At 54.0% G+C, this 21,930-nt stretch overlaps 8 protein-coding genes across 8 annotated transcripts; 3 read left to right on the top strand and 5 right to left on the bottom strand.

The window, feature by feature from the left end:
• Nucleotides 1-2,925: 2,925 nt before the first annotated feature.
• Nucleotides 2,926-5,054, bottom strand: VTN49DRAFT_4192 (uncharacterized protein; the record flags this gene model as incomplete). Its single annotated transcript, XM_069412111.1, has 3 exons — nucleotides 2,926-4,462; nucleotides 4,520-4,687; nucleotides 4,738-5,054. The coding sequence occupies 3 exons, from the start codon at nucleotides 5,052-5,054 to the stop codon at nucleotides 2,926-2,928; spliced, it is 2,022 nt and encodes a 673-aa protein (XP_069267387.1).
• A 327-nt stretch (nucleotides 5,055-5,381) lies between these two features.
• VTN49DRAFT_4191 (uncharacterized protein) lies at nucleotides 5,382-5,903 on the top strand (the record flags this gene model as incomplete). The annotated part of the gene is made up of 1 exon (XM_069412110.1): nucleotides 5,382-5,903. One exon carries the CDS (start codon nucleotides 5,382-5,384, stop codon nucleotides 5,901-5,903), a length of 522 nt encoding a protein of 173 aa, XP_069267386.1.
• Nucleotides 5,904-8,124: 2,221 nt separating this feature from the next.
• On the top strand, nucleotides 8,125-9,265 carry VTN49DRAFT_4190 (uncharacterized protein; the record flags this gene model as incomplete). The annotated part of the gene is made up of 7 exons (XM_069412109.1): nucleotides 8,125-8,170; nucleotides 8,224-8,395; nucleotides 8,461-8,578; nucleotides 8,640-8,722; nucleotides 8,774-8,925; nucleotides 8,985-9,067; nucleotides 9,134-9,265. The coding sequence occupies 7 exons, from the start codon at nucleotides 8,125-8,127 to the stop codon at nucleotides 9,263-9,265; spliced, it is 786 nt and encodes a 261-aa protein (XP_069267385.1).
• Nucleotides 9,266-9,731: 466 nt separating this feature from the next.
• Nucleotides 9,732-11,994, bottom strand: VTN49DRAFT_4189 (uncharacterized protein; the record flags this gene model as incomplete). Its single annotated transcript, XM_069412107.1, has 6 exons — nucleotides 9,732-9,929; nucleotides 9,985-10,349; nucleotides 10,403-10,818; nucleotides 10,875-11,643; nucleotides 11,739-11,912; nucleotides 11,973-11,994. 6 exons carry the CDS (start codon nucleotides 11,992-11,994, stop codon nucleotides 9,732-9,734), a joined length of 1,944 nt encoding a protein of 647 aa, XP_069267384.1.
• An 886-nt stretch (nucleotides 11,995-12,880) lies between these two features.
• VTN49DRAFT_4188 (uncharacterized protein) lies at nucleotides 12,881-14,556 on the top strand (the record flags this gene model as incomplete). Its single annotated transcript, XM_069412106.1, has 3 exons — nucleotides 12,881-12,973; nucleotides 13,035-14,435; nucleotides 14,488-14,556. 3 exons carry the CDS (start codon nucleotides 12,881-12,883, stop codon nucleotides 14,554-14,556), a joined length of 1,563 nt encoding a protein of 520 aa, XP_069267383.1.
• Nucleotides 14,557-14,778: 222 nt separating this feature from the next.
• On the bottom strand, nucleotides 14,779-17,265 carry VTN49DRAFT_4187 (uncharacterized protein; the record flags this gene model as incomplete). Its single annotated transcript, XM_069412105.1, has 1 exon — nucleotides 14,779-17,265. One exon carries the CDS (start codon nucleotides 17,263-17,265, stop codon nucleotides 14,779-14,781), a length of 2,487 nt encoding a protein of 828 aa, XP_069267382.1.
• Nucleotides 17,266-17,694: 429 nt separating this feature from the next.
• Nucleotides 17,695-19,292, bottom strand: VTN49DRAFT_4186 (uncharacterized protein; the record flags this gene model as incomplete). The annotated part of the gene is made up of 2 exons (XM_069412104.1): nucleotides 17,695-17,970; nucleotides 18,021-19,292. 2 exons carry the CDS (start codon nucleotides 19,290-19,292, stop codon nucleotides 17,695-17,697), a joined length of 1,548 nt encoding a protein of 515 aa, XP_069267381.1.
• Nucleotides 19,293-19,899: 607 nt separating this feature from the next.
• Nucleotides 19,900-21,096, bottom strand: VTN49DRAFT_4185 (uncharacterized protein; the record flags this gene model as incomplete). Its single annotated transcript, XM_069412103.1, has 1 exon — nucleotides 19,900-21,096. The coding sequence occupies one exon, from the start codon at nucleotides 21,094-21,096 to the stop codon at nucleotides 19,900-19,902; it is 1,197 nt and encodes a 398-aa protein (XP_069267380.1).
• Nucleotides 21,097-21,930: the final 834 nt, after the last annotated feature.

Here is a 21,930-nt window from a genome sequence, read left to right as displayed (position 1 = left end):
CGTACAAACATTCGCCCACAAGTCAGCAAGACGGCTATGTTTCGATGGTGAAAGTGGCATGATGGATCTCGGGTACGATGACACTAACGGCAAGCTGACAATTCGATGGACCGACTATGACTTGCCCCGTGGCATCAGTTCAGAATTTGCCTCTTTGCCCGATATTTCTACTATTGGAGTAGGAATTCCAAGCAGCTAGAGATCTTCAAACCCCACACCGAACCACAATCATAAGACTACCAGTTGCACTCTAGACAGAGATCTGTTATAAGAGTTTCAAGCTCAACGCCAGGGGATTCATGACAAATGGGCCAGAGCAACTTACGGCGCTTTGGTGACAATCAAGTCTTTTGCATGGCCAATGATGATGGAATGCAGTTCTGGTTCGTAATCTCATTTCATTCTCGACGTTCCGGTTCCGATCCCTGTTCCGCTGATGGTGGGCGTGGATGAATTGATGAAATACAACTCGTTCATTTGCCAGTCAGAACGCAAACTAAAGTCTAAGGACGAGGCACATGAAGCTCCCCAGTGCGTGGCAATTCGTTACGAGCAATCTCCGCAAAAAGCTCTACGGGCCAACGCGAGGCAAGGAATACTGTCAAAGTCCCTTGTCTGCTTCGTGAACATAGAAGAATACTAATTTCATAGTGCAGCATCTCTCTCGGCCCAGGCTTTCAGCAATCCAAACACAATGTAAGGACCTGGGCAACTGGCATCACTCCAGGTGTACATCTATGTTTACACTTGCAGTCCTAGCCCGAAAATACTACAAGGATACCATTTCAATTCCAATGCACATAGAGGTTTTGACTCGTCTTAACTGCTTTTTAACCATTTCATTATAGGGGGAGTAGCAGAGAGAATTTCAACTCCTACGCAAGATTTCCGAGCCGCGGTTTGTGGTGAGACGTGCTGAGCACTGGTTAGCACATGCTAGGAGGCTTAGGCAACAGTATGCCTGTCTAGCGGATCTACCAATTGCAGAGCAGAGTTGAACTAGACTTTTGATCTCTCGTATCGCTGCGATGCGTAGAAATATCAAAATACGATGTTTAATCCGTCTTAAATACACAAATCCGTGAGTCTGCAGCGCAAACTTTATGCGATAGTCGATCAATTGCAGCGAAAGAAATGGCGGAACATTGTTCAAGTGCGATTAGGTCCGACACGTCTTAAATTCAATACGATATCGTCGGCTCTTTGCCTTTGAGCTCGTGCTTCTGATTATGAAGCATCTTGAGCCGAGCGATATCGTCCGAAACCAGAGGGTACGCATTACGCCTCTTTTGTTCAAATAATTTACCCTCAAATAATTTACCCAGTATTGACAGAAACCGTTTTAGGTTTCCAAACGATGGCGCCCTATTTCTCGACCGATGCAATCGGTAAAATTTCTCTGCCGATACGCTCGCGTTCTTGGGCATTGAAGGTAGAGATGTGGCTGCCGCGGATGCAATGAAGTATATCCGATAGTGATATGGTTTGCAGTATGGCCGCCCCGTCTAGAAGGTTTTTCTCCAATGGTCAGATTCGAAGACGCCAGCAGAAGTCTTCTACACATCGCGGCGACTATACTATCGCTTCCGTGGCGATGAACATGTTGAAATTGCAATGCTGGATCTCAAAACTGGAGAAAAGTCAGTTTGGAAAACAGAAGGTGGCGGTGATGTTAGCGAGTGGAGGCTTCGAGCGTCCGATAGGTAGCCCATGTTCTTTTTTTCTCTGGGGTATGAATCTCCAATCATGTCATTTCGTGTCCTTCCGTTGACAGGAGAGCGCTCGCAGACATCACCTGGCCGTGTAGAATATGCAAACATCACAGAAATATGAAGCAATGCTTCGTTCTTGCAGCTGGTGCACTTCTGCCATGAAGGACCTGGTGATGGTTGTTGACCATCATGAGGGCCCTCGTTATTACGTCGTTCTTTGGGATCTGAGCTCAAATACGAAGCGAGAAATACCAGCTGCGTTCCATGAACTGTGCTTGTGGCACGTGGGCGTGGACGAAAACATACTTGTGACGTTCGAAACCGACTGGAACACAAATCCGACGTGGGTACAGCAGACCAAATGGACATTGTACGGGCAGCGGCTCTCCAGGAAAAACTTCCACATCTCCCTGTCAGGTCCTCTTGTGGACAATGAATGTATCAAGAGTTATTAGTTAACCAGCAGCCGCACTTATGGCCACAAACCGTAAGACGTCTGGTCAATATTTGCGATGGAGAAGAGACGCTGCTGGGTCTCATATACGACTATGCCCTCGATAGGCTGAGCATTCAATGGCACGACCCTGCTCACCAACAGCCTACTGCTGATGACGATGACAACGTTGACTTTTTCACCATCCTCACCCGTCACCTTTCCTGCTACTGGAACGGCCGTTGGAGGCGAGTGGAGATCTTCAACGCCGACGATCAAACCACAGCCATGGGTGCCGTACAAATTGCATCCCGCAAAGAAAACCCTCAGCAGGTTGTTTGACGACCGCCCCCTTCCAACGGGGGATCATGAAAAACCTCGTTTGCTACCCTTTGGAGATCGTGAGGTCATTGGGTTTGCCAACGAGGATGGCATGCAGTTCTGGTTCTTCAATCCCGACTTCATTCCCCACATTCCAGGTGGGAAGGCCATTTGATGCAACAGAGTGCTGATGTGGCCTCGATGTTGTTTCTCGGGTCATGTACCAGAGCGAATTCAATCGAGTGGTACCAACAGCAGGTAGTATGCTGAATCCGAATGTCGCATATCGCTCATCTTTCAACAATTATTTACGATTCAATGACTCTATATATACACTCATGCAATAAAGCTGAATCATGACTCATGATAAGGATGCATCAATGCATGTGCAGCGACAATAGAAACCGAAACCCGCCCCCAGGCTCAGAACATCCATGATCCATCGCCGTCCGTACAAAACTATTGTTCCTTTTGTGGCGTCTTTGAGCTCTCACTGTCGTTCTGTTCTGTCTTTGGTGTTTCTGAGCTTTCGCTGTCTCCCTGCGCCGCAGGCGGCAGCGGCGAGAAACCCTGAACGCTCTTCTCCATGCCACGGAACATTGGGCTCGTGCGCTCAAAGTATCGGTTCACATGCCCTTCAAACAGCGTGTCGTCCGTGTCGACATCGTGGTCGCCGTCTTCAGACATTTTCCTCGCCATGCCCGCTTCCCATTCGGCGCGGTAATCCTCAATCTTCTGCTTGTAGTCCAGGTCGGGATTGTACTGCTTGCCCACACCCCGAAGGCGCTCCCACACAGACAAGTGCTGCGGATGCACGGCCACGCCATGGTACTCATGTTCGCGGCCTTGCCGGATGTATTGCCACCGACGCTCCTGCTCCTTCAGGTCGAGGCCGGTAGTGTCCGGAAGGAAAAGCCAGGTCATCACCATTCCAGCCAGGCCAAACCAGGGCACGACGTAGAATCGCGTCTGCACGTCCATGTAGGCAAACATGATGGTTGCGACCAGCGCACCCAGCTTGCCCCAGGCAGCCGACAGACCATGGGCCGTGGCGCGAATCGGCGCGGGATAGCACTCAGCAGCCACCAGGAAGGTCACACAGTTGGGTCCGAACTGGTTGAAGAAGGATGACAGGAAGTACATCGCCTGGAATTCACGGATGTGCTCCGGCGAGGTGTAGTACTCGTAGTTAAAGGCCGGGGTGATGAAGAGGATGAACACCATCAAGAAGCCCACCTGCTGCATCCACTTTCGGCCATACAGCTTGTTGTCAATCAGGAAGGACGCGAGATAGTATCCGACCAGGGAGACGCCGACATTGAGCAAGTTCCAGAGCCAGTTGGCCATGAGCGCATGCTCATCACCCGAGATGACCTTGATGAATTGCGACTGGAAGAGCTTGTTTCCGTAGAAGAAGACATCGTTGGCAAACCACGCTCCACAGGTAGCGATCATTCGGCCGCCAAAATACTTGAAGGTCAGCTTCAACGAGTCGACGTCGTAGCCGGTCACGGACGCCTTCTTCTTGGCGATATCGAGCTGACGGGAGGCAGCTTTCATGTGGTAGGTACGGTAGTAGACCAGCCACAGAGTGCCGACGGCCGGGAAGGCAAAAGAGACTCGGTAGGTCCACTGCGCGGACACGGTCGAAAACGGAGGGTTGGCCGATCCGTGGTGGAAGCAAAGGAGCAGGATGATCAGCAGCGCTTGGTTCAGGAGCTGGCCCCAGCCCTGCATCAAGAAGGCACTGGTCACCTTGCGGCCGCGGTGGAGGCGGTCCTCGCGGGTCGACACGCGGCCGGAGCCAACACCATTTTCCATACCCGATGTGGCAGTCATGGGATACTCGCCGCCAACGCCAATGCCATAGATAAAGAGTGACCAGGCATAGCAGGCGATCCAGCCATTCTGAGTGACTCCCCATGCGGCCGTGAGCATGACCAAACCGAGGAACATGATCGCGGCATCCTGAATGAGACCCCAGCGACGGCCGATCCTGACAGGGACGGTTATTGACGTCAGAAAACCAGACATGGGTAAAATAATGGCTTACCAGTCACCAATGTAACCCACGAGAATCTGGCCGACAATGATACCGGCAATTTCGAGATAGTCAATCGCATCGAGCCAGGATTTGTTGCAAATCGTGTGGTCTTCCCAGCAGGCGGGGAAAGCCGCCTCGAGCAGCGGCTTCACGTTTCCGATTGAAAACAGGACATAACTGGATCTGGTTAGCGACACCGCCAGAACGGAACGATTGCGCTAACGCACCCTTCCAGCAGCAGCCCGGCGCCGGGGAGAACCATGTTCTTAAAATAGTAAGAGACCGGGGAAAGAGGATCAGCCTTAGCCATGCGACCAATTTCCCGAAGCTCGCTAGCCGCCTCGGCGCGGTCAACCGACGAGACAAACGCGATGCGCTTCCAGATTGGCAGATCGGCCCAATATTGGCCATCCTTGGTGTACCCGTCGCTGGGACGAATCAGCGCGTCGAAGGCGTCCTTCTCCAGCGCTGTCATCTCCTCAAACTGGGGGTGGGTGCCCGTCATGTCGGGCCCATGGGGCAGATTGGGACCCAGGGTGGCCATGATGACGGTGAAACTTGCGCTTGGCGACAGGTACCACTGCCAACTTGCGGGAGATCACCAAGCCAGTCACCGGTCTTGCTGCGCGGCGGAGCAACGCCCAGAGTCTTGGGCGATTCTTGGGAGCAGGCCGAAGGTTAGATATAGAGACACGAGTGGCTGCCACCGGGGCAGGACAGAGGTCTGGCCGGAATAGATTACTTATCGGCCGCCAGCGGATTGCAAGGACTTTTGCCGCCACGTGCGTGGGAGATTGGACCTGGGACGAGAGAAGCACGCACGAGGGCGGACGGCGGCTTTTGATATGCTGCTGGAGCCGGGCCGGATCGGATGGCCGGCGGGGGCCATCCACTGCCACCAGACGCCGGGGCCGGCACCGGCGACCAAGGGTGGATTGCCGCTCAATGCGCCAGAGACCCGTCACAAAAACTCGGACCATCTGTGGTTGCAAAGCATGGCGTATGGGCTGGATGTGCCGGCCGACGACGGTTGGCGGAAAGCGGAAAGGTGCGAAAAGCGGCAGCGGGCCAATCGGAGGCCGCAATTCGAGCACGTGTGTGCATGAAGCTCATCCAGAAGACTTCGCCTCCCAAGGATCGACCGCTCCACTCCGCCAAAAAACCCCGGTCTGCCAAGTCTTGGCGCCAAGACTTCCTGCACGGGAAAGCATCTCCCAAGCCATTAGCGCGCGGCGCTTGTGGCGGCTCCCATTCCTGTTTTGTCGTCGCCAATAGCGGTTTTCCCCTGGTCCCTGAAGATATATTCACGCCACTCGCTTGTCGCGAGAAGGTAGTAGTACTTGGTCGGACGGTTTACCCGTCATACTCGTTCCTCGCTGTCCAGACGGAATGACCGCAGCTGATTTCGCTTCACACCTGGAGCTGCGCTCTGATCGGTCATCCGTCGAACACGTAATGCCTCAGTGCATTGCAGATCGCTCTTGGATGGAAGACCGTTGTCGTAAGCCATGAGTTTAGCAGTCGAAGGAACGCGGTCAAGGCCTCCAGGTCTCAAACATGAGTACGATCGATCGACGACCCTTGTACAGGAGAGTACTTCTGATACGGGTCAGACGATCGGGCTGCGACTCGAATCCCCTGGCGAAGACAACACACAGTGACGGTCGAGTTGACACGCGTTTCGCTTGGCTGTCACTGATCGGTCATTTTCGTTAACGGGAGAGCAGATCATGTCGATCATGGCGGCGCAGGGTCTGGTACATAAGCTTACTCAAACGACTCCGGTTTCGAGAATTCCTACTCCGTACCTAGGCCCCCAAATAGCGATCGCAGATTTGGGAGATCTTGGCATTGGGCAGCTTCAAAAGCTGGCGGTCTTCCAGAGCATCTGGCTTTGGCAGTTTGCGCCGTTGAACACGTAATCGATCTCGATTCTCTGTTTCTTGGCTCGTTGTTTGCGACAATGGTTTCTTTCGAGTACTCGCTGGACGCTTGACTCCTGACACGATATTCGATCCAGCATGTCGAGGATCGTACTTGGCAGGGTATTTCGTAGGATCGGCTCAGCGAAAGCTCGTCAAATGGAACATGGAATATATCAGTTGACGATAAGCGAGCTTCAAGAAGCTTCGTCAGCACGGTCAGAAAGCTCAAGATAGTATGGCCATCGATCAGAGTCACGCGTGCTCCGTGCTTTGGACATGAGCAATTAAGGTTCATCCTATCAACTCCATCGCTCAAAATATCCTATTGTACGGAGTATCCAGGAACCCAAAATGAGAACATCTCCGCGGCGCAAGATAGACTAGAGTTACGCCAGCTCTTCATGCCAACGATGACGAATTCCCTGCGGCTGGGAGTACATGCAGGAGCAGTTCATCAAAACTCATCGAAATTCACAGGCAACCATATTCCAGTGCAAGTGCCACAAGCATTCAACGTATCAACAAGGCCTTCACCACTTTGACGTGATCGCCGGAGTCAGACTCGGTCAGCCAGGAGTTATCGGAAATTGGCTGGCGGGTTTATCGGTGTATGTACTCGTAGGATTCTGTCTACCTTCGGAGAACTGACCATCATCCCAATCCTTAACCAACAGAGGAAAGAATACGAGTATATACTTATCCCGGCATAGATTACGGCCTCGGTGTACTCGGTCGAGTGACCGACGAGTTGGCGGCGTCTTGCCGACCGAGCCGTGGAGGTGGGGGGACGATAGTTCCTGTTTGGTCGGTCCCGGTTACCCTCCCCAACGTTCTTGCGAGAAGAGTCGGGAAGTCTGGAGGATACGGCACAAACAATCTGCAAGCTTATTCTAAGGCTGCAGTCTTCACACGAATCTCTCTCTCTCTGAAGGCAAAAGCAGGGACGAATTGCAGGGATCCTCGGCCCGTGTTTTGCCTCCCGGCATGCACAAGAAGAGCGTGGCAAAGTCACGTGATTCTCACAACATTATCACGTGACTGCCGAGTCGGTCCGCAAATGCCAACCAAAAAAAAATATCAATGGAAATCAGGGGGAAAATAGCGTGAGTAGCAGGGAATTCTTAGGATTCATTGGATACGAGTCGAATTTGTGCGCAAATCAAGATACATTTCACTGACCGCCTGCGAGACGGTTATTAATAAGCCAGAGCCAAACCCAAGATGGAGTTAACGGAGATACCAACCATAAACCATGTAGATTCCGAATCCGAGCTCCTCAACTCTCAAACTCTTTCAAGTGCTTACCTTTTACCAAGACGTGATGAAAGACATTGTAGCCTCCAAGAACTTTCGAAGGCGAAGGATATCCTTTCTAGCGAATCAATTGATGCGTGTCGCGCAGATAAGGGCTCATCGATTTACCTAAAATGACCTTTTCGGACTCTTTGGAGCTCTGCCGATGCGGGGCATCGGTTCTACGGGCAGAAGAGAGGAGGGACGATCCGGAGGGAGATTAGTGTCCATGGGAGCCTTGGGATTGTGCGCCAGAAGATATATATAGGGATGAGATCTGCTCTGTCGTTTTCGTCGTGCTAGAGACAATTGAAGTCTTTCAAGTTTGTTTCTTGCGAGAGCAATTCCTACTTGATAGCGAACTTGCGTACTTCATCTGAGCCCATCCAGGTCAACATGGCGTTTCCATACAAGAAAGTTCTTATCCTGGGAGCGACGTCTGGTCAGTCTGCATGTCTACAACCAACTGACAAGAGAACTAAACTGTGGAAAAAGGAATTGGTCTCGCCTTCGCGGAGAGACTTGTTCAGCGAGGCCTCTTCGTCATCGTCACGGGCCGCAGGAAGGAAAACCTCGACAACTTCGTGCAAAAGTATGGATCGGATAAGGCCGCTGCAGTGACTGTCGATCTGAGCAAGCTAGACACGTTGCCGGGATTTGCTCAAACGTGAGAATTCCCCATGACCTTGTTCATGCTCAATTGAGGTTGTCCTATCTAACCCACTTGAACAGTATCAAGGAATCCCATCCTGACCTCGATTGCGTCATCTTCAACTCGGGCATCCAGCGCCGAAGCGTCTTTAGTGAGGCTGAGGATATCAACATGGATGTCATTGTCCAGGAGATGACGGTGAGTTACTCTCCGCAGCAGATGACGTCCAAGTCTGTTCCCTTCTTCTGACGACTGTCAGGTCAACTACCTGTCCTACCTTTCCCTGACCAAGGAGTTTGTACCTTTCTTCAAGCCCAAGGACAACCCGACTGCTTTCATCTAGTTCGTATCTCCCCCTACCTGCCATCTCATCATCGACTAACAGACCGCCAGCATAACGTCCGGCCTTGCACTTGTCCCTCTCCTGCGCTGCTCAAACTACTGCGCATCCAAGGCCGCGCTGCACCAGTGGATCCTGTGCGTGCGGGAGCATCTCAAGAAGTTCAATATCAAGGTCATTGAGATTCTCCCGCCCGCTGTGCAAAGTACGCCACCCTACATTAGTATACAAGCGGCGAGAATTGTTGCTCACAATAGCGACCAGCTGAACTCCACGACGCAAAGCATCAGCCAGATATCGTCAACGGACGGAGCATCGGTATGCCGCTGGAGGATTTCACCAACGAGGTAGGTCATAATCTTCGGTGTTGGGAAGGGTTTGATTGAGCGGAATCGGTTGACGATGGAGTTTAGGCAATGGACGGCCTTCTCCGTGGCGACGAGCAGATCCCCGTCGGACAGTCCAAGCTCAGCTTCGATACTTGGGAACAGCAGAGGCAGGAGATCTTCCACAACTGGATCAAGGCCATGGGCCTGCAACCCTGAGTCGAAGTTCCAGAGATTTGTTCGACGCGATCCATTTACGGATTGTGGGAATTCAGGGTTTAGGACATGACATAGCATGAAGTACACGATGTATGTTACTGGATCAGTCTGTTGTCAAGACCGCGCAAATACATAGCAAAAGTCCATGCACAAGAAACTCCTATCACCACTATATCAAAGCAAATGAAAAATAGTTCACTCAAAAAAAAAAAAAAAAATCAAAATAGATAGCTTGAAAGAAAGTAACTACATTTAAATCCAGTTACTTCAAGCCCCAACACAAACAAACCATGAAGCAAGAAACAAACTCTGAATGCTCGAGGTTGACTCGCAACAAAAACGAGAACCCAGGGTGGCAGCAGGGACAAGAGCCAAACCCCAGCCACACATGCATGCAAAGATGGAGGCAGCTTCGGGACCCAAAAACGAAGCCGAAAAGAGAAAGAGAAGACGCATGCGAGAGAATTTAATCTTGAAGTTCGGTAAACGCGGGATCCACGACGCTACCGCCAGCATCACCCAGTCCAGCAACGGGGCGGTTGTAGGACCAGCCAACAAACTGCTCCTGCTGATCTTGGGTGAGTCCGGGACCCTCGACGTAGGAATCCTGCGGCGCCTCCGAGGTGAATTCACGGTCAAAGTTGTCCGTGTCGGTGGGGTCAGTCTGTGAGTGTGGTTAGTGAAGGGAACAAACCAGAGCCCGAATCCAGAGTACGTACAACGCGCGGCTTGAAAGTTGGCTCGTACTTGCGCTGCAAAAGCTTGCGCCAGTCGATGTTGGAGAAGAAATGGTGCGCCTTGATCTCAGCGGCTCCGTTGGCTCCCAGTCGTCGTTGCGGATCCCGGTCGAGAAGCTTGGTCAGCAGATCACGAGCCGCAGGCGGCACAATGTCGTGGCTCGGGAAGGTCAGCGGCTCCTGGAGGATCTTGCGGTACATCTCATTTGTATTCTCGTCGTAGAACGGTGGCAGGCCAGTCAACATCTCGTACAGCAACACGCCGAGTGTCCACCAGTCGACCGTCTTTGTGTACCCATTGCCCAGGAGCAGCTCCGGCGCCAGATACTCGGGAGTTCCGCAGAACGCTATGGACCATCAGTACATGCATGAACCCTAGGATGTAGAGGGGAAAACGAACTGTTTGTTCGGTCCTCGTCCTTCATATCGAGCTTGCAAAGACCGAAATCGCAGAGCGCGATGTGACCGGTGTAGTCGAGGAGAATGTTCTCAGGCTTCAGGTCGCGATAGATGACCTTGAAGCCATGCAGGCACTCCAACGCGCACAACAGCTCGGCAGTGTAGAACCGTGCACGGTTGATATCGAACCGCTGTTCACGCTGCAGGTGGTGGAATAACTCTCCACCGTTGACAAAGGCCAGGACGAGGTAGAGCTTTTCGGGGGACTGGAAGGAGAATTTCAGGGGAACAATGAACGGATTGTTGATCTGTGCCAGCACAGATCGCTCGGCAAGTGTGTGTGCAACTTCAGAGCGGGAAATAATGTGCGCTTTACGGATGGTCTTGAGAGCGTAGATCCGACCCGTATCCTTCTTTCTGTAAAGTCCCGTCAGCACCATTGAAACACGCAAGTCCCGCGACCAAGCACGTACCTAACTTGCATGACCTTGCCAAAACTGCCCTTTCCAACGACCTTCAAGAGATCAAAGTCATCCATATTCAAGCTCCGCCCCTTGTTCTCGACAAACGACACTCCGATCCGGATCGAGCCGGTGCCGAATTGGAGATCCAGCCATTCGGCACCGAGCTGGCCCATCGTCTTCTCACGCTCTGTGTGAGCTTGTGCCGCCTTTTGGTTGTCCTTCTTGCTCAGCTTCGGATCGTCGACGTACGGCTTCACCTCCTCCAGCCGCGGGGTGATCTTGACCGCTCCCAGGAAAAAGTCCTCGCTTCGGCCGACACCAGGGCGCGCTGCTGGGTTCCGAAGGTATATTTGCACAGTCAGATCGGTGCGACGAGAGACGTCGAACTTGAAAGAGGTGTTGTCACCCGCCCATAACGGGTTCTCCGGTGTTCCCGACACTGCGTCGACAAAGACCTGGTTCTTGTCAAAGTCAAGGAGCGCATAGGGTAGATACTTGGCCGAATAGCGGCCATGGATTGTAGGTGCCGCATTGATGCCACTGCTCGTCGACTGAGGTCTACCAGAGGGTGTATAGTTGGACGCATGTGTCGAGTGGGAGGAGGACGAACTTGGGCGGACGGGGGTCGTGTACGAGTTGTTCTGGTTCTGTAGATGAGCATTGAGGATTTGTTGATAATGGGGTGACAATGAGAAGCCTCTTCCTTCGTGCAGCGTCACGATCAAGATACCAGGCTTGACGTGTGTCACGGGAGGGGACACGAGTTCTTCGGATTCACCTGGACGATGCAGTCAGCAATATCATTCCTGGACACTTTCTCCTGCTTGTTTTCCTGCCACCGATGGACGCATGGGCCATCAGGGATAAACCTACGGATGCTGTCATTTGTAGAAGAGGCTTGGTTGTTCGAATTCTGATTCTGAGCCGCGGAGGGGGGCCGCTGCGAGGAGGACGAGCTTTCTTCCCCGCCCTCGCCCTTAATTGTCGATGTTGACGACGAGCGACCAAACGTGTGGGCGAGCGGCGCCAGGTGCGTCTCTTTGAGCTCTACAGTACATGCGTTAAATGCCCGGATTCAGGAGTAAAAGTGGAGGGGAAACGACATACTCTTTGTGATGTTCCACGACATCTTCGGCCGCGAGATCCGTTTTCAGGAACTTCCCACGCCAGACGAGAGTCAACGGGTCAACCACTATCGCATGTAGGCGCAATAGGGTGTCTATAGGGGGTGGATGGCGGAGTGTGCTGACAGGATGATTGTTGACAATCCACGGATCCCGCACAAATAGTAACACCACTGAAACAGACGAGAGAGGGGAAAAGAGACAAGGGAACACTCGGAATGCAGGAATAAACACCGGCACGACAGGGGAATCGGCCGGACGAAGAGTCTGCTGTTGTCTAAGGAGATTGAGCACTGGGCAAACTCGGTTCGAACCGTGGCCCTGGCTGAAGGATGGACTCCAGTACGGAGTACTCCTCGTACGCAAGCCAATACGGAGTACCAAAACGGTACGGATACAAGTTCCTGAACGCCTAAGGGGGAAGGACTCGTAAGAATAGGAATTTTACCGAAATACGATTACCCATTTGCAAACAGCGCCGCATTCCCCAGATAAACCAGACCGGACCAATCAGCACTCAGCATTGCCTGAAACCAGCCGCCACTGCACAGCCACATCCGGCGCATCGTCAGCTTCGTGGCGGTGCAGGAGCAGTCCCTTGGTGCCAATCAAGGAGGCCTAGGCCGGTCCCCGCGAGGAGGGTGCGAGACTCCCAGCGACGGATAGCAGCGGAGAACATCGTCGATCTATACTGGAATTTGATCGAATCTGTCGTGGTTTGGCCACCTGTGGTACGCTTGCGCGGTCTGGCCTGTTTTTCATTCACGTGTCTGCCAACCCCCTGCACGCGTTGAGCCGATCACGAGACGGCATTCGATCCCGGAAAAGCACGACTAATAATCAAAGTTGACGGACAACGGCCAAGTGGAGGATGAAAGGGACGATCGATCCATGGGGGTAATCCGCAAGAAGGCCGCCGCGCGCGGCACCGAAGGCGGCACCAAGTATCATTGCGATGTTTGCTCCGTGGATATTACCTCGACGGTATGTGAAGGTTTATTCGTAGAGTATTTCGCGGGGAATAACTGCTAATGCCTTTTGGTAGGTTCGCATCTCATGCGCCCATCCAAGTTGCCATGAGTATGATCTGTGCGTGCCATGCTTCGCTGCTGGCGAGAGCTCCAAGAACCATGACCCGCGAACGCACCCGTATCATGTGATTGAGCAGAACTCCGTTCCCATCTTCACAGAAGACTGGGGAGCGGACGAGGAGCTGCTACTCTTGGAAGGAGCTGAGATTTACGGATTGGGATCATGGGCCGACATCGCAAATCATATTGGCGGCTACAGGACCAAGGAGGAAGTGCGAGATCACTATATCGAGGTGTACCTCAACAGTCCAAACTTCCCGCTCCCAGCGCGGGCCGACCCAGAGGACACGACGCTGCAGGACTCGATCTCGAAGGAGGAATTCCAGGCGCGCAAGAAGCGACGGATCGAGGAACGCAAAGAGGCCGCCAAGGCAGCGCCACCGACTACTCCGAAGCAGAAGCCGACGGCAAGTGTGCCTGCCTGCCATGAGGTGCAAGGCTACATGCCGGGACGGCTGGAGTTCGAGACAGAGTTCCTCAACGATGCGGAGGAAGCCGTGCAGCACATGTCGTTTGAGCCGGGCACCGAAATACCTCAAAATGGAGAGATGGATCCGGAGATGGAGCTCAAGATGACGGTGGCAGAGATCTACAACTCGAAACTGACGCAGCGAACGGAACGCAAGAAGATTCTCTTTGAGCACAATCTGCTGGACTACCGCAAGAACACGGCGCAGGAGAAGAAGCGAACAAAGGAAGAGCGGGACGTCCTGAACAAGGCCAAGCCGTTTGCACGGATGATGAACCACGAGGACTTTGAGGAGTTCTGCAAGGGATTAGAATACGAACACAACCTCCGACTGGCAATTGCCCAGCTGCAAGAATGGCGGCAGATGGGCATCACGGATCTGAAGAGTGGTGAGAAATACGAGCAAGAGAAACAGCAGCGATTGCAACGCGCGCTGCCACAGGGCTCATTTGATCGATTCGCCAGCATTCGTCCGCACAAGCACTCTGCACAGCAGGAAGCGCCGTCGGCTGCGAGCCAGTTGACGATGCCGGAGCTGCCCGCTCGCCTTCGAGCGGCCGCCGCGAGACCGGGGGCGACGCCAACGCCGGGAGAAAATCCGCCGCCAAACGACTTTGATCGGGCGTTGAACGAAGTCAACAACAACGCCGGATCCGGGTCCGGCAAATCCCGATACGTTCCCCAACCACTCAGCGGCCTCACGCCGTGGAAGCTGGAGAAGCAGGGAGCGCCAGATCTGCACCTGCTGACTAAGGAGGAGATTGAGTTGTGCAACACGCTACATGTGCAGCCTAAGCCGTACCTTGTAGTCAAGGAGGCGCTCCTCAAGGAGGCGATGAAGCAGGGTGGCACGTTGAAGAAAAAGGATGCGCGGTCTATATGCAAGGTATGCCATGAAAACTCCCAGTCCCTATTTCCACTTGCTGACAACTGCACAGATCGATGCTGCAAAGGCAGGCCGAATATTTGACTTTATGGTTCACAGCGGTTGGATTGCAAAGGGTTGATATGTCTATTTGCGATTTGACTTGGGAAGAAGCATGATATCCAGGAGTTTGTCATTTTTTCTTTTCTCCTTTCTTTTTTACACCCGGCGTTGGAATGGCGGTATTGGTATCTCTATTAAACTGGAGGATCACTTTGATTTTCCCGTAGAACTGCGTTCCCACTTTCTATTCTTCTCGTTTTATAGCCCATATCTATATCCAAATCCAGCTACATGCTATATATCATTTCGAATCCGAATACAGCCGCATATCTGCCAGCAACAGCTCCGCCACCGGTTCAACCAACTCCTTGTCATAGCCCAATGCTGTCAACGTTCCCAGCGTCGTGTTCACACCCCTCTTCCGAGAACTCTCAATCACATCCCACAGACGGTCCTTGGTCTTGAACTCGCACTGGTAATCTCGCAGCAGTCGCTCGAGGCGCGGCGTGGGATCAATCACGCTGAGTTGCGGGTTGGGGCCGAGGTCGACGGTGATGGTGTACGTCTCTTCTTCGGGGGTGACACCCGTGCAGTCAATGAGGAGGCTTGGAGGTTGAGTGTTGCCTTGGGTGTCGGCGGCGGTGATGGCTGTGACGGTGGCATCCGCGGTGCGGTCCGTGCCGTTGGCGTGCACGCGGAGGGAGTCCGGAGCGGTTGTCACGGAGAGGAACCGGAATCTCGCGCGACGATGGCGGTCGAGGCCGGTTACGGTGACTCGACCGTCAGATTGGGTATATGTGATGGTGAGCTCGCGGCGCGAGTGCGTTGAGTTGTTGCTGTTTTCGTCGTCAACCGTGTCCTCAATGACACGTGCTTGCGCGTCGTCGCCCACGACGATCAGGAACTCGAACACGTCTGGGTTGATGCAGCCGTTGCGCGGAGCATAGTCCGCGTCGAGAGGAATAATGGTTCCCTCGGCAGCGAAAACGGGGTACTCGTCAAGGCGCCGGTGGAGGATGATCTCGCGGTCTGCATCGTAGACGGTGCCGGTGAAGATGTCGACGTAGCGGTGAGGATGGCGGCCATTGCCCGGCAGCCAGGCCTTGACGGTGGCCAGGTTGGTCTTTGGATTGCGCGGCTGAACGATGGGGGCCACGAGCAAGTCCTTGCCAAAGAGGTACTGATTAGGAACGGTGTACGCCTCATCCTTGTCCGGATACGCCCAGTACATGGGCTGGATCAGCGGCTCGTCCTCGTTGGAGCCTAGGACGTTGCGCGTGTGCAGGAACGGCACGAGGCGATGCCGGAATCGAAGAGCCGCGGAAATGACGGCCTCGCACTCGAGCCTGTACAGCCATGGCTCCTTGGACATCCAGCGTGAGCGTGTCGAATGCAGCCGTAAGATTGGGGAAAAGACGCCGAGCTGGACCCAACGAGTTACGAGCTCGTCGTCACGGCCGCCAAACAGGTGCCCGCCAATGTCGTGACTCCACCAGCCGTAGCCGATGTTAGACGCCGTCGCGGTAAACTCGGGCTGGAACGCCAGCGAGGCCCAGGAGACGACGGTGTCGCCAGAGAAGCCCACAGGGTATCGATGACTGCCGGGTCCGGCATATCGGGAAAAGATCAGTGCGCCGTTGTCGCCGCCGCGAGTACGCTTGTGGTCGAGAAAGTGGAAATGGTTCAGCAGCCAGAGCGGATCGAAGCCCGGAACCTTGGAATACGTGCCCTGCTGCCAATCGATCCACCAAAAATCGCAGCATACCTTCTCGAGCTCGCGGTGGAGAACCTCAAGGTAGGCCTTCATGAACTTGGGGTTCGTCGGTTCAAAGAGGATCGGAGCCTTGTGCGTAGTATCGTGGCCGAGCGCCTGCGCCATGGCCTCATAGTAACCCTCATGATGATGGATTCCGCTATGCGGGTGGTCATTGAGAGTGATCCGCAACCGCCGACCGTGCAGCTCTTGCCGGAACCGCTCCGGGTCGGGAAACAGCTTCGGATTCCACGTGTATCCCGTCCACCCCGAATGCGGCACGCGCTCGTCATCCACCAAATGCCAGTCCATGTCAACCACCGCAACAGAGAGCGGGATGTCATGCGCGCGGAACTTGTCCATCAGCTGCACGTACTCATCCTGATGGTACGCATAGAACCGGCTCCACCAGTTCCCCAGCGCAAACCGTGGCAGCACCGGTTGCTTCCCCGACAGCGCATACAACGCCCGGATCGCTCCCTTGTAATCATGTCCATAGCAGAAAAGATACCCATCGATGCGGTCCTTGCCTGCACCCGTCCGTCGCGCAGCCACAAAATCACCGTCAAACAGCATCGACGTAGAATCATCCAGCACCGCATACCCCGCGCGGGACAAGATCCCATGGCCCATATCGCACCGGCCGTCACATAGATCCAGCGTTCGCGCTGTTCCCCCCAGATTGAACTTTTGCCCTTCGTCGTCATCACCCTGCACGCCGTACCGCCACGGCTTGCTCCATTCCGTGTACCTATAGTTAAAGTGTACCACGAGCCCCGTCGGCGAGAACGGCTTCTTATCATACGTCAGGTGGAAGTAATCCGTGATAATCTCGAGCTCCTCTTCGCGGTCAATCACCCGAAACTTTGGCGGCGGGAACGAACGATTGATCGCAAACGTCGACGCGCGATCCTCAAACTGTCCATCAGGAGCCCATTCATAGCGAAGCAGTCGATCGGTCAGCACGGTGAAACGATAGTTGGGACCGGCGACGATGGAGGCCGGGTTGGCCACGGGGTTTGCCGAGTCGAACATGGTCGTGTACCGTTAGTTCTATGGTGGTTTGAATGAAGCAATTGAGAGAGGCTGCGGTGCATTTTTATGTGCTGTCTTATCAAGTTCTCCATCTTCGGTGACGAGTCTTCACATCGTGAACTGTGGAACAATTCCTCGTGTCTACAGTCAATTCAGCGAGCATTTCACCGACCAGCAGAGAAGAGATTGCGGAGGGCTTGGCCAATCAGCTCAAACGCATACCCCAGATCCCGCCTGAGCCAAGATTAGCTCCTCCATTTTTGCGGGGTAGAGTTCACTGATAGAGGCCTCAGGCACTTATCGTGGGACAACAATTGATACAAGTGCAATGAATTCAACATTGAGAGCCTGAAAATACAACGCTGAAAAATAAAACAACAACAAGTACGCCCAGTATGTGCAGAGATAGTATGCCAATATGGACACAATCTACGAATACAACTCCTCGTCCTCAACCACCTCATCCACGGCATCAACTGCGGAAAGTGTCGCCGCAGGGCCGCTGTAGTCAATGTAATAACTGCACAGTCGCCGACCCAGCGAGTCGGCGAATTTCAAACGCGAGTTTGGAGTCAGCGCGAGGTGCTGGTGAATAGCACGCAGGCGCTCTAGATTCTGTGCAATCGACTCCGGCCAGACCGTCAACCGCATCGAGCAGTTAATCAAGTCCGCCAAGGCCTCGCCGACCTCATAGATCTTTTCGTACTACGTACATCAGCGATGCGAGCCATAAAAGGTTTCGGCAGAGGACTCACAATTCCAAGACCATGGGCTTCCACCGACTCCGTCGGCAGCGATGATAGCACCCCCAGGAGCGACAAGGCAATGTCCTCTGGGTACGAGAACAGTCGAGACCGCGACGATGCCGTGCTCGAGAGCAGACCCTGCTGCAGCGCGGCACGCCAGAATGCAAGATCGAGCCAGTGCTGCGTCACGTAGATATCCGCCTTTTGGGTTTCAGGCATCGCCCCGCACTCGCGAAGGACAAAGTCGATGCCCCCAGTCGTCCAGAGCGACCCAGAGTCAGCCCATCCTTCACGGCTCCAAAGAGTCAAGAACTCCGAGTCGAGTTGGGAGTAAACTTGGACCAGCTGGCGGAAGCCGCGGTCAACCTCTGGTTGCTCTTCGCATTCATTCCCGCCAGTTCTCCCGGCAGGCAGCGGATGCGACAGGAGCACGGGCTTATGCCGAGAGACGGCAAAGGACCTCTCTGTCACGAACAAGATATCATGAATCCGGCGACAGTACAATGCGTCCACGGGGCTCATGCCGTGGTAGTAGTGTTCCGTGTGCAGGCCCAGTGCCTGCGCCAGGGTAATCGCCTCGCGCAGGTAGAACCAACTGCGCCGATCCTCGTGCAGCTCAAAGTACGTGACGGCCAGAAAGAACGAGCCGAGAACGCTGATCACAGTGGGGTCGTCAACGAAGCTATACAGCGACCGCTCGGCCAGACTCTTCTGAACAAAGAACCGCGCTACCGGCTCCCATTCCACATCCCCGACAATGGCCTGACTGCGGCCGCACAGAAACGCCGTGACCATCGCACACAGCGCCAGCAACATGCTGTGCTCGTTAGGCCGCAGCGAGCGCTCGAGCCAGCTGCGCAGCTCCGACGGCCGAATTACCGGCATGATCGGATACAGCTGATCAAGGTACACTTCGACGCAGCGGCGCATTAGAGAGGTTAAATCCTCCGGCAACGTACATTTCTCCGGTCCCTGGACTGCGCGGACCTGAACGGCGGTGACACTGGCGGCATTGCTGGTGTTCGGGATTCCCGTCGGTTGTGGTGTTTCTTTTTCTCGACTTTCTTCCTCCCCACTGCTCGACTGAGCACGCTGGGCACGCTGAGCAGCTCTCAGCGCGGCAATCTTCTTTCCATGGCCGCATTTGGGCCCTCGCCGTTTACGGACGTAGTCGCGTGTGCAGATCAGGTCGCTGCGCTGACAGCCGGCGCAGGGAAGCAGCCCGTCGCAGCGAATCCGGCGTTGGCGACAGGCATCGCAGGGGATCCGATCGGGGGACATGATCGGTGGACCGATTCATGGTGACTCGAGCTTGTCGGGGGTTCGCAACGGAGATTGGGGCGCGAAGCCGACACATAAGTATTGACTCCGTCCCTGCGGGCGAACCATGTGGTAACTTGACCCGAAGCTAGACGAGAGTTTATTTCGTATTGTAACGAACATACATATTACTTGCGTCATGACAAGTTCAAACTACTTTAGGAATTATCTAAGCCAAATGGGGTGAATCATAAGGTTAATTCCGGTAAAATACCGTACTGTGTGGAATTCCAGAAAAATCTCCTCAGCCTCAAACAGACCTGCAACGCTGATTGGCTTAACCGTTGTATCGACTAATCTTATCGCCCTTATCGGCGGGTTTGGGGTACCCCAGACTCAGAACGAAAGGTAGTATGTGTTGACAGTACAGCAGCCTACCCCGTACTCGAAGTTTGTTCGCATCAATCCTCAAGCATTTCATTCTGGTGGTTTATTCCATGCACAGTCTAACTATATCAAACCCGTAAACAACTTGAAGTCATTCCATCGTAGCACATTCTTTCGCGGTCAACGCGACGATTTCACCATGGTTCATGCAAAGCAACCCCTGGCACCGGCTGTATTTCGTCTAGTGAGTCTCAATCTGCACCTTCTGAACCACCTCCAGCACGGGCTTGTACAGAGGGTGGCTGGTCTCAAGGCCCGTGAGCTCCTTGGTGGCATCCTCCGCAGACTGCGTCTTGAGGATATTGGCGAGTCCAGCGCTCTCGTCGTCATCCTTGACATTCTGGAAGCGCAGAGCTTGCTCAATGGCACCCAGGAGGGCATCATACTTGAGACCGCGCTCGGCCAGCTGCGAGGCGGGGCCAATGAAACGCTCATTGCGCGACAGCTTGCGCAGGGGCGCGCGACCCACACGCACAACATTGTCGTGGAGTTCCTTGTTGGAAATCCGCTTGACGATTTTGTCAACATACTCCTTCTGCTCCGCCTCAGAAATGGTGTCGTGCTTGGCGACAATGAGGCTTGCCGTCTCTTCCAGGGCAGCCTGGACCGCCTTTCTGATGTTCTCATCGTTCAAGGCATCGTGAATCGTTTCCTTGCCGGCGTTGTAGCCATAGTAAGCAGCGGTAGCATGGCCGGTGTTGACGGTGAACAGCTTCCGCTCAATGTAAGGTTGAAGGTCGTCGACCCATTTGATGGCAGGGATGTCCGGATGGCCGTACTCGCCAAAGGGTTTCTTTTCCACAACCCACTCGTAGAACTTCTCAATGAGGACATTCAGCCCGGCATCCGACGGCTGGTTGGGGACGATGCGGTCGATCGCCGAGTTGGCAAACCGGGCGCGGTTCTCCAGCGAGGCGCGGCGGTCCTCCGGGGTGTGCTTCTCGATGTATTCACGCAGAGTATCGGTGGCACCGATGGCGTTCTCGCAGGCAATGACCGCGATGGGGTTGATGCCGGCCTCCTTGCTAGCGTCCTGCCGCTTGTCGATGCCCTTGGCGATCACGGGAGCAATGAACTGCAGAATCTTGGGGCCGACAGCGCAGGTGACGATGTCACCAGTCGCGATCTCGTCGATGACTTTGCCCTCGTCTTCCTTGGAATTGATGGCGCGGTAGTCTGTGACGGTCTTGGTGATCTCGCCTTCCTCGCTGATCTCCGTCACCTTGTACTCCTTGGTGCTGTTGAGGGCCTCGATGATCTTGTCGACGACATCGATGAAGACGACCTCGTAGCCTGCATCGTGCAGGAACTCCGCAACGAAGCCGCGGCCGATGTTCCCGCCGCCGAAATGGATGGCTTTGCCTTTATGTTGGGTCATTGTGTACGTCTCCACGTGTTGGAATCGAGCTGTTGATTAGTTGACGCAAACAGAAGGGGGGGAATCTGTGGCAGTCTTGTTTGTTAGTGACGAATGACGTAAGAATCAACACACAGCCTTGGAGGCCTCAAAACTCAGGCCACACACATACCAGTCTTGCAATTGGCAAGAGCGCCAGACCAGGAACGCAACGAGGGAAGGAAGGAAGGAGGCAAACTGGGACAAACCCAGCAGAAATACGCGGATGCACCGAAGGGGATGAAGCCCTGCAACACAACATGATGCACCATTTGGGAAGGATCACAGCGCGGGGCATTCCTGCACGGAATTGTCCATTGCTGATGTCTGCAGCATGTCATTGGCTGGCGGGAGATTACATAATGACACCTGCCCCAATCACACCGCCACACGCTGATCATGTGGGTCCTCTTTTCCCGTCTGGTGCCTGCTCTGTGGCGGCCAGGTCTGGGATGATGTTAAACAGTACTTGCTGAATCGGTCTCTCTGCGTTCCTTCCTTGCCTTTCTTGAATTTGAGTTATTCCCTCAGGTCCAATGGATGCTACCTCATCATCTTCATAGTTTATGACAGCTGCAACTCTCCAGGGCTGAAGACTCGAGGAATATCCCGCATATAATTTGAACGTTACTCGATTGATACACCGGAAGCAACAAGCGATGAACCTAGCTGTGGCGCAGGACCCACTACTGTGGTGACGCGCAGTGAACTTCATCGCTTTGTCGGAGCTGTACGGAGCAGAATGTAGGCTAATGAGAGCTAGAAAAAAGCCTCACATCCGAGCCCATCCTAGAAAGCGAGGGCCAAGAAGAATTT

Source organism: Thermomyces lanuginosus, assembly GCF_041956635.1.
Source record: "Thermomyces lanuginosus strain ATCC 200065 unplaced genomic scaffold VTN49scaffold_31, whole genome shotgun sequence".
Lineage (NCBI taxonomy): Eukaryota > Fungi > Ascomycota > Eurotiomycetes > Eurotiales > Trichocomaceae > Thermomyces > Thermomyces lanuginosus.
Note: the sequence above shows the minus strand (reverse complement) of the source record. Positions and strands in the feature narration are given on the sequence as shown.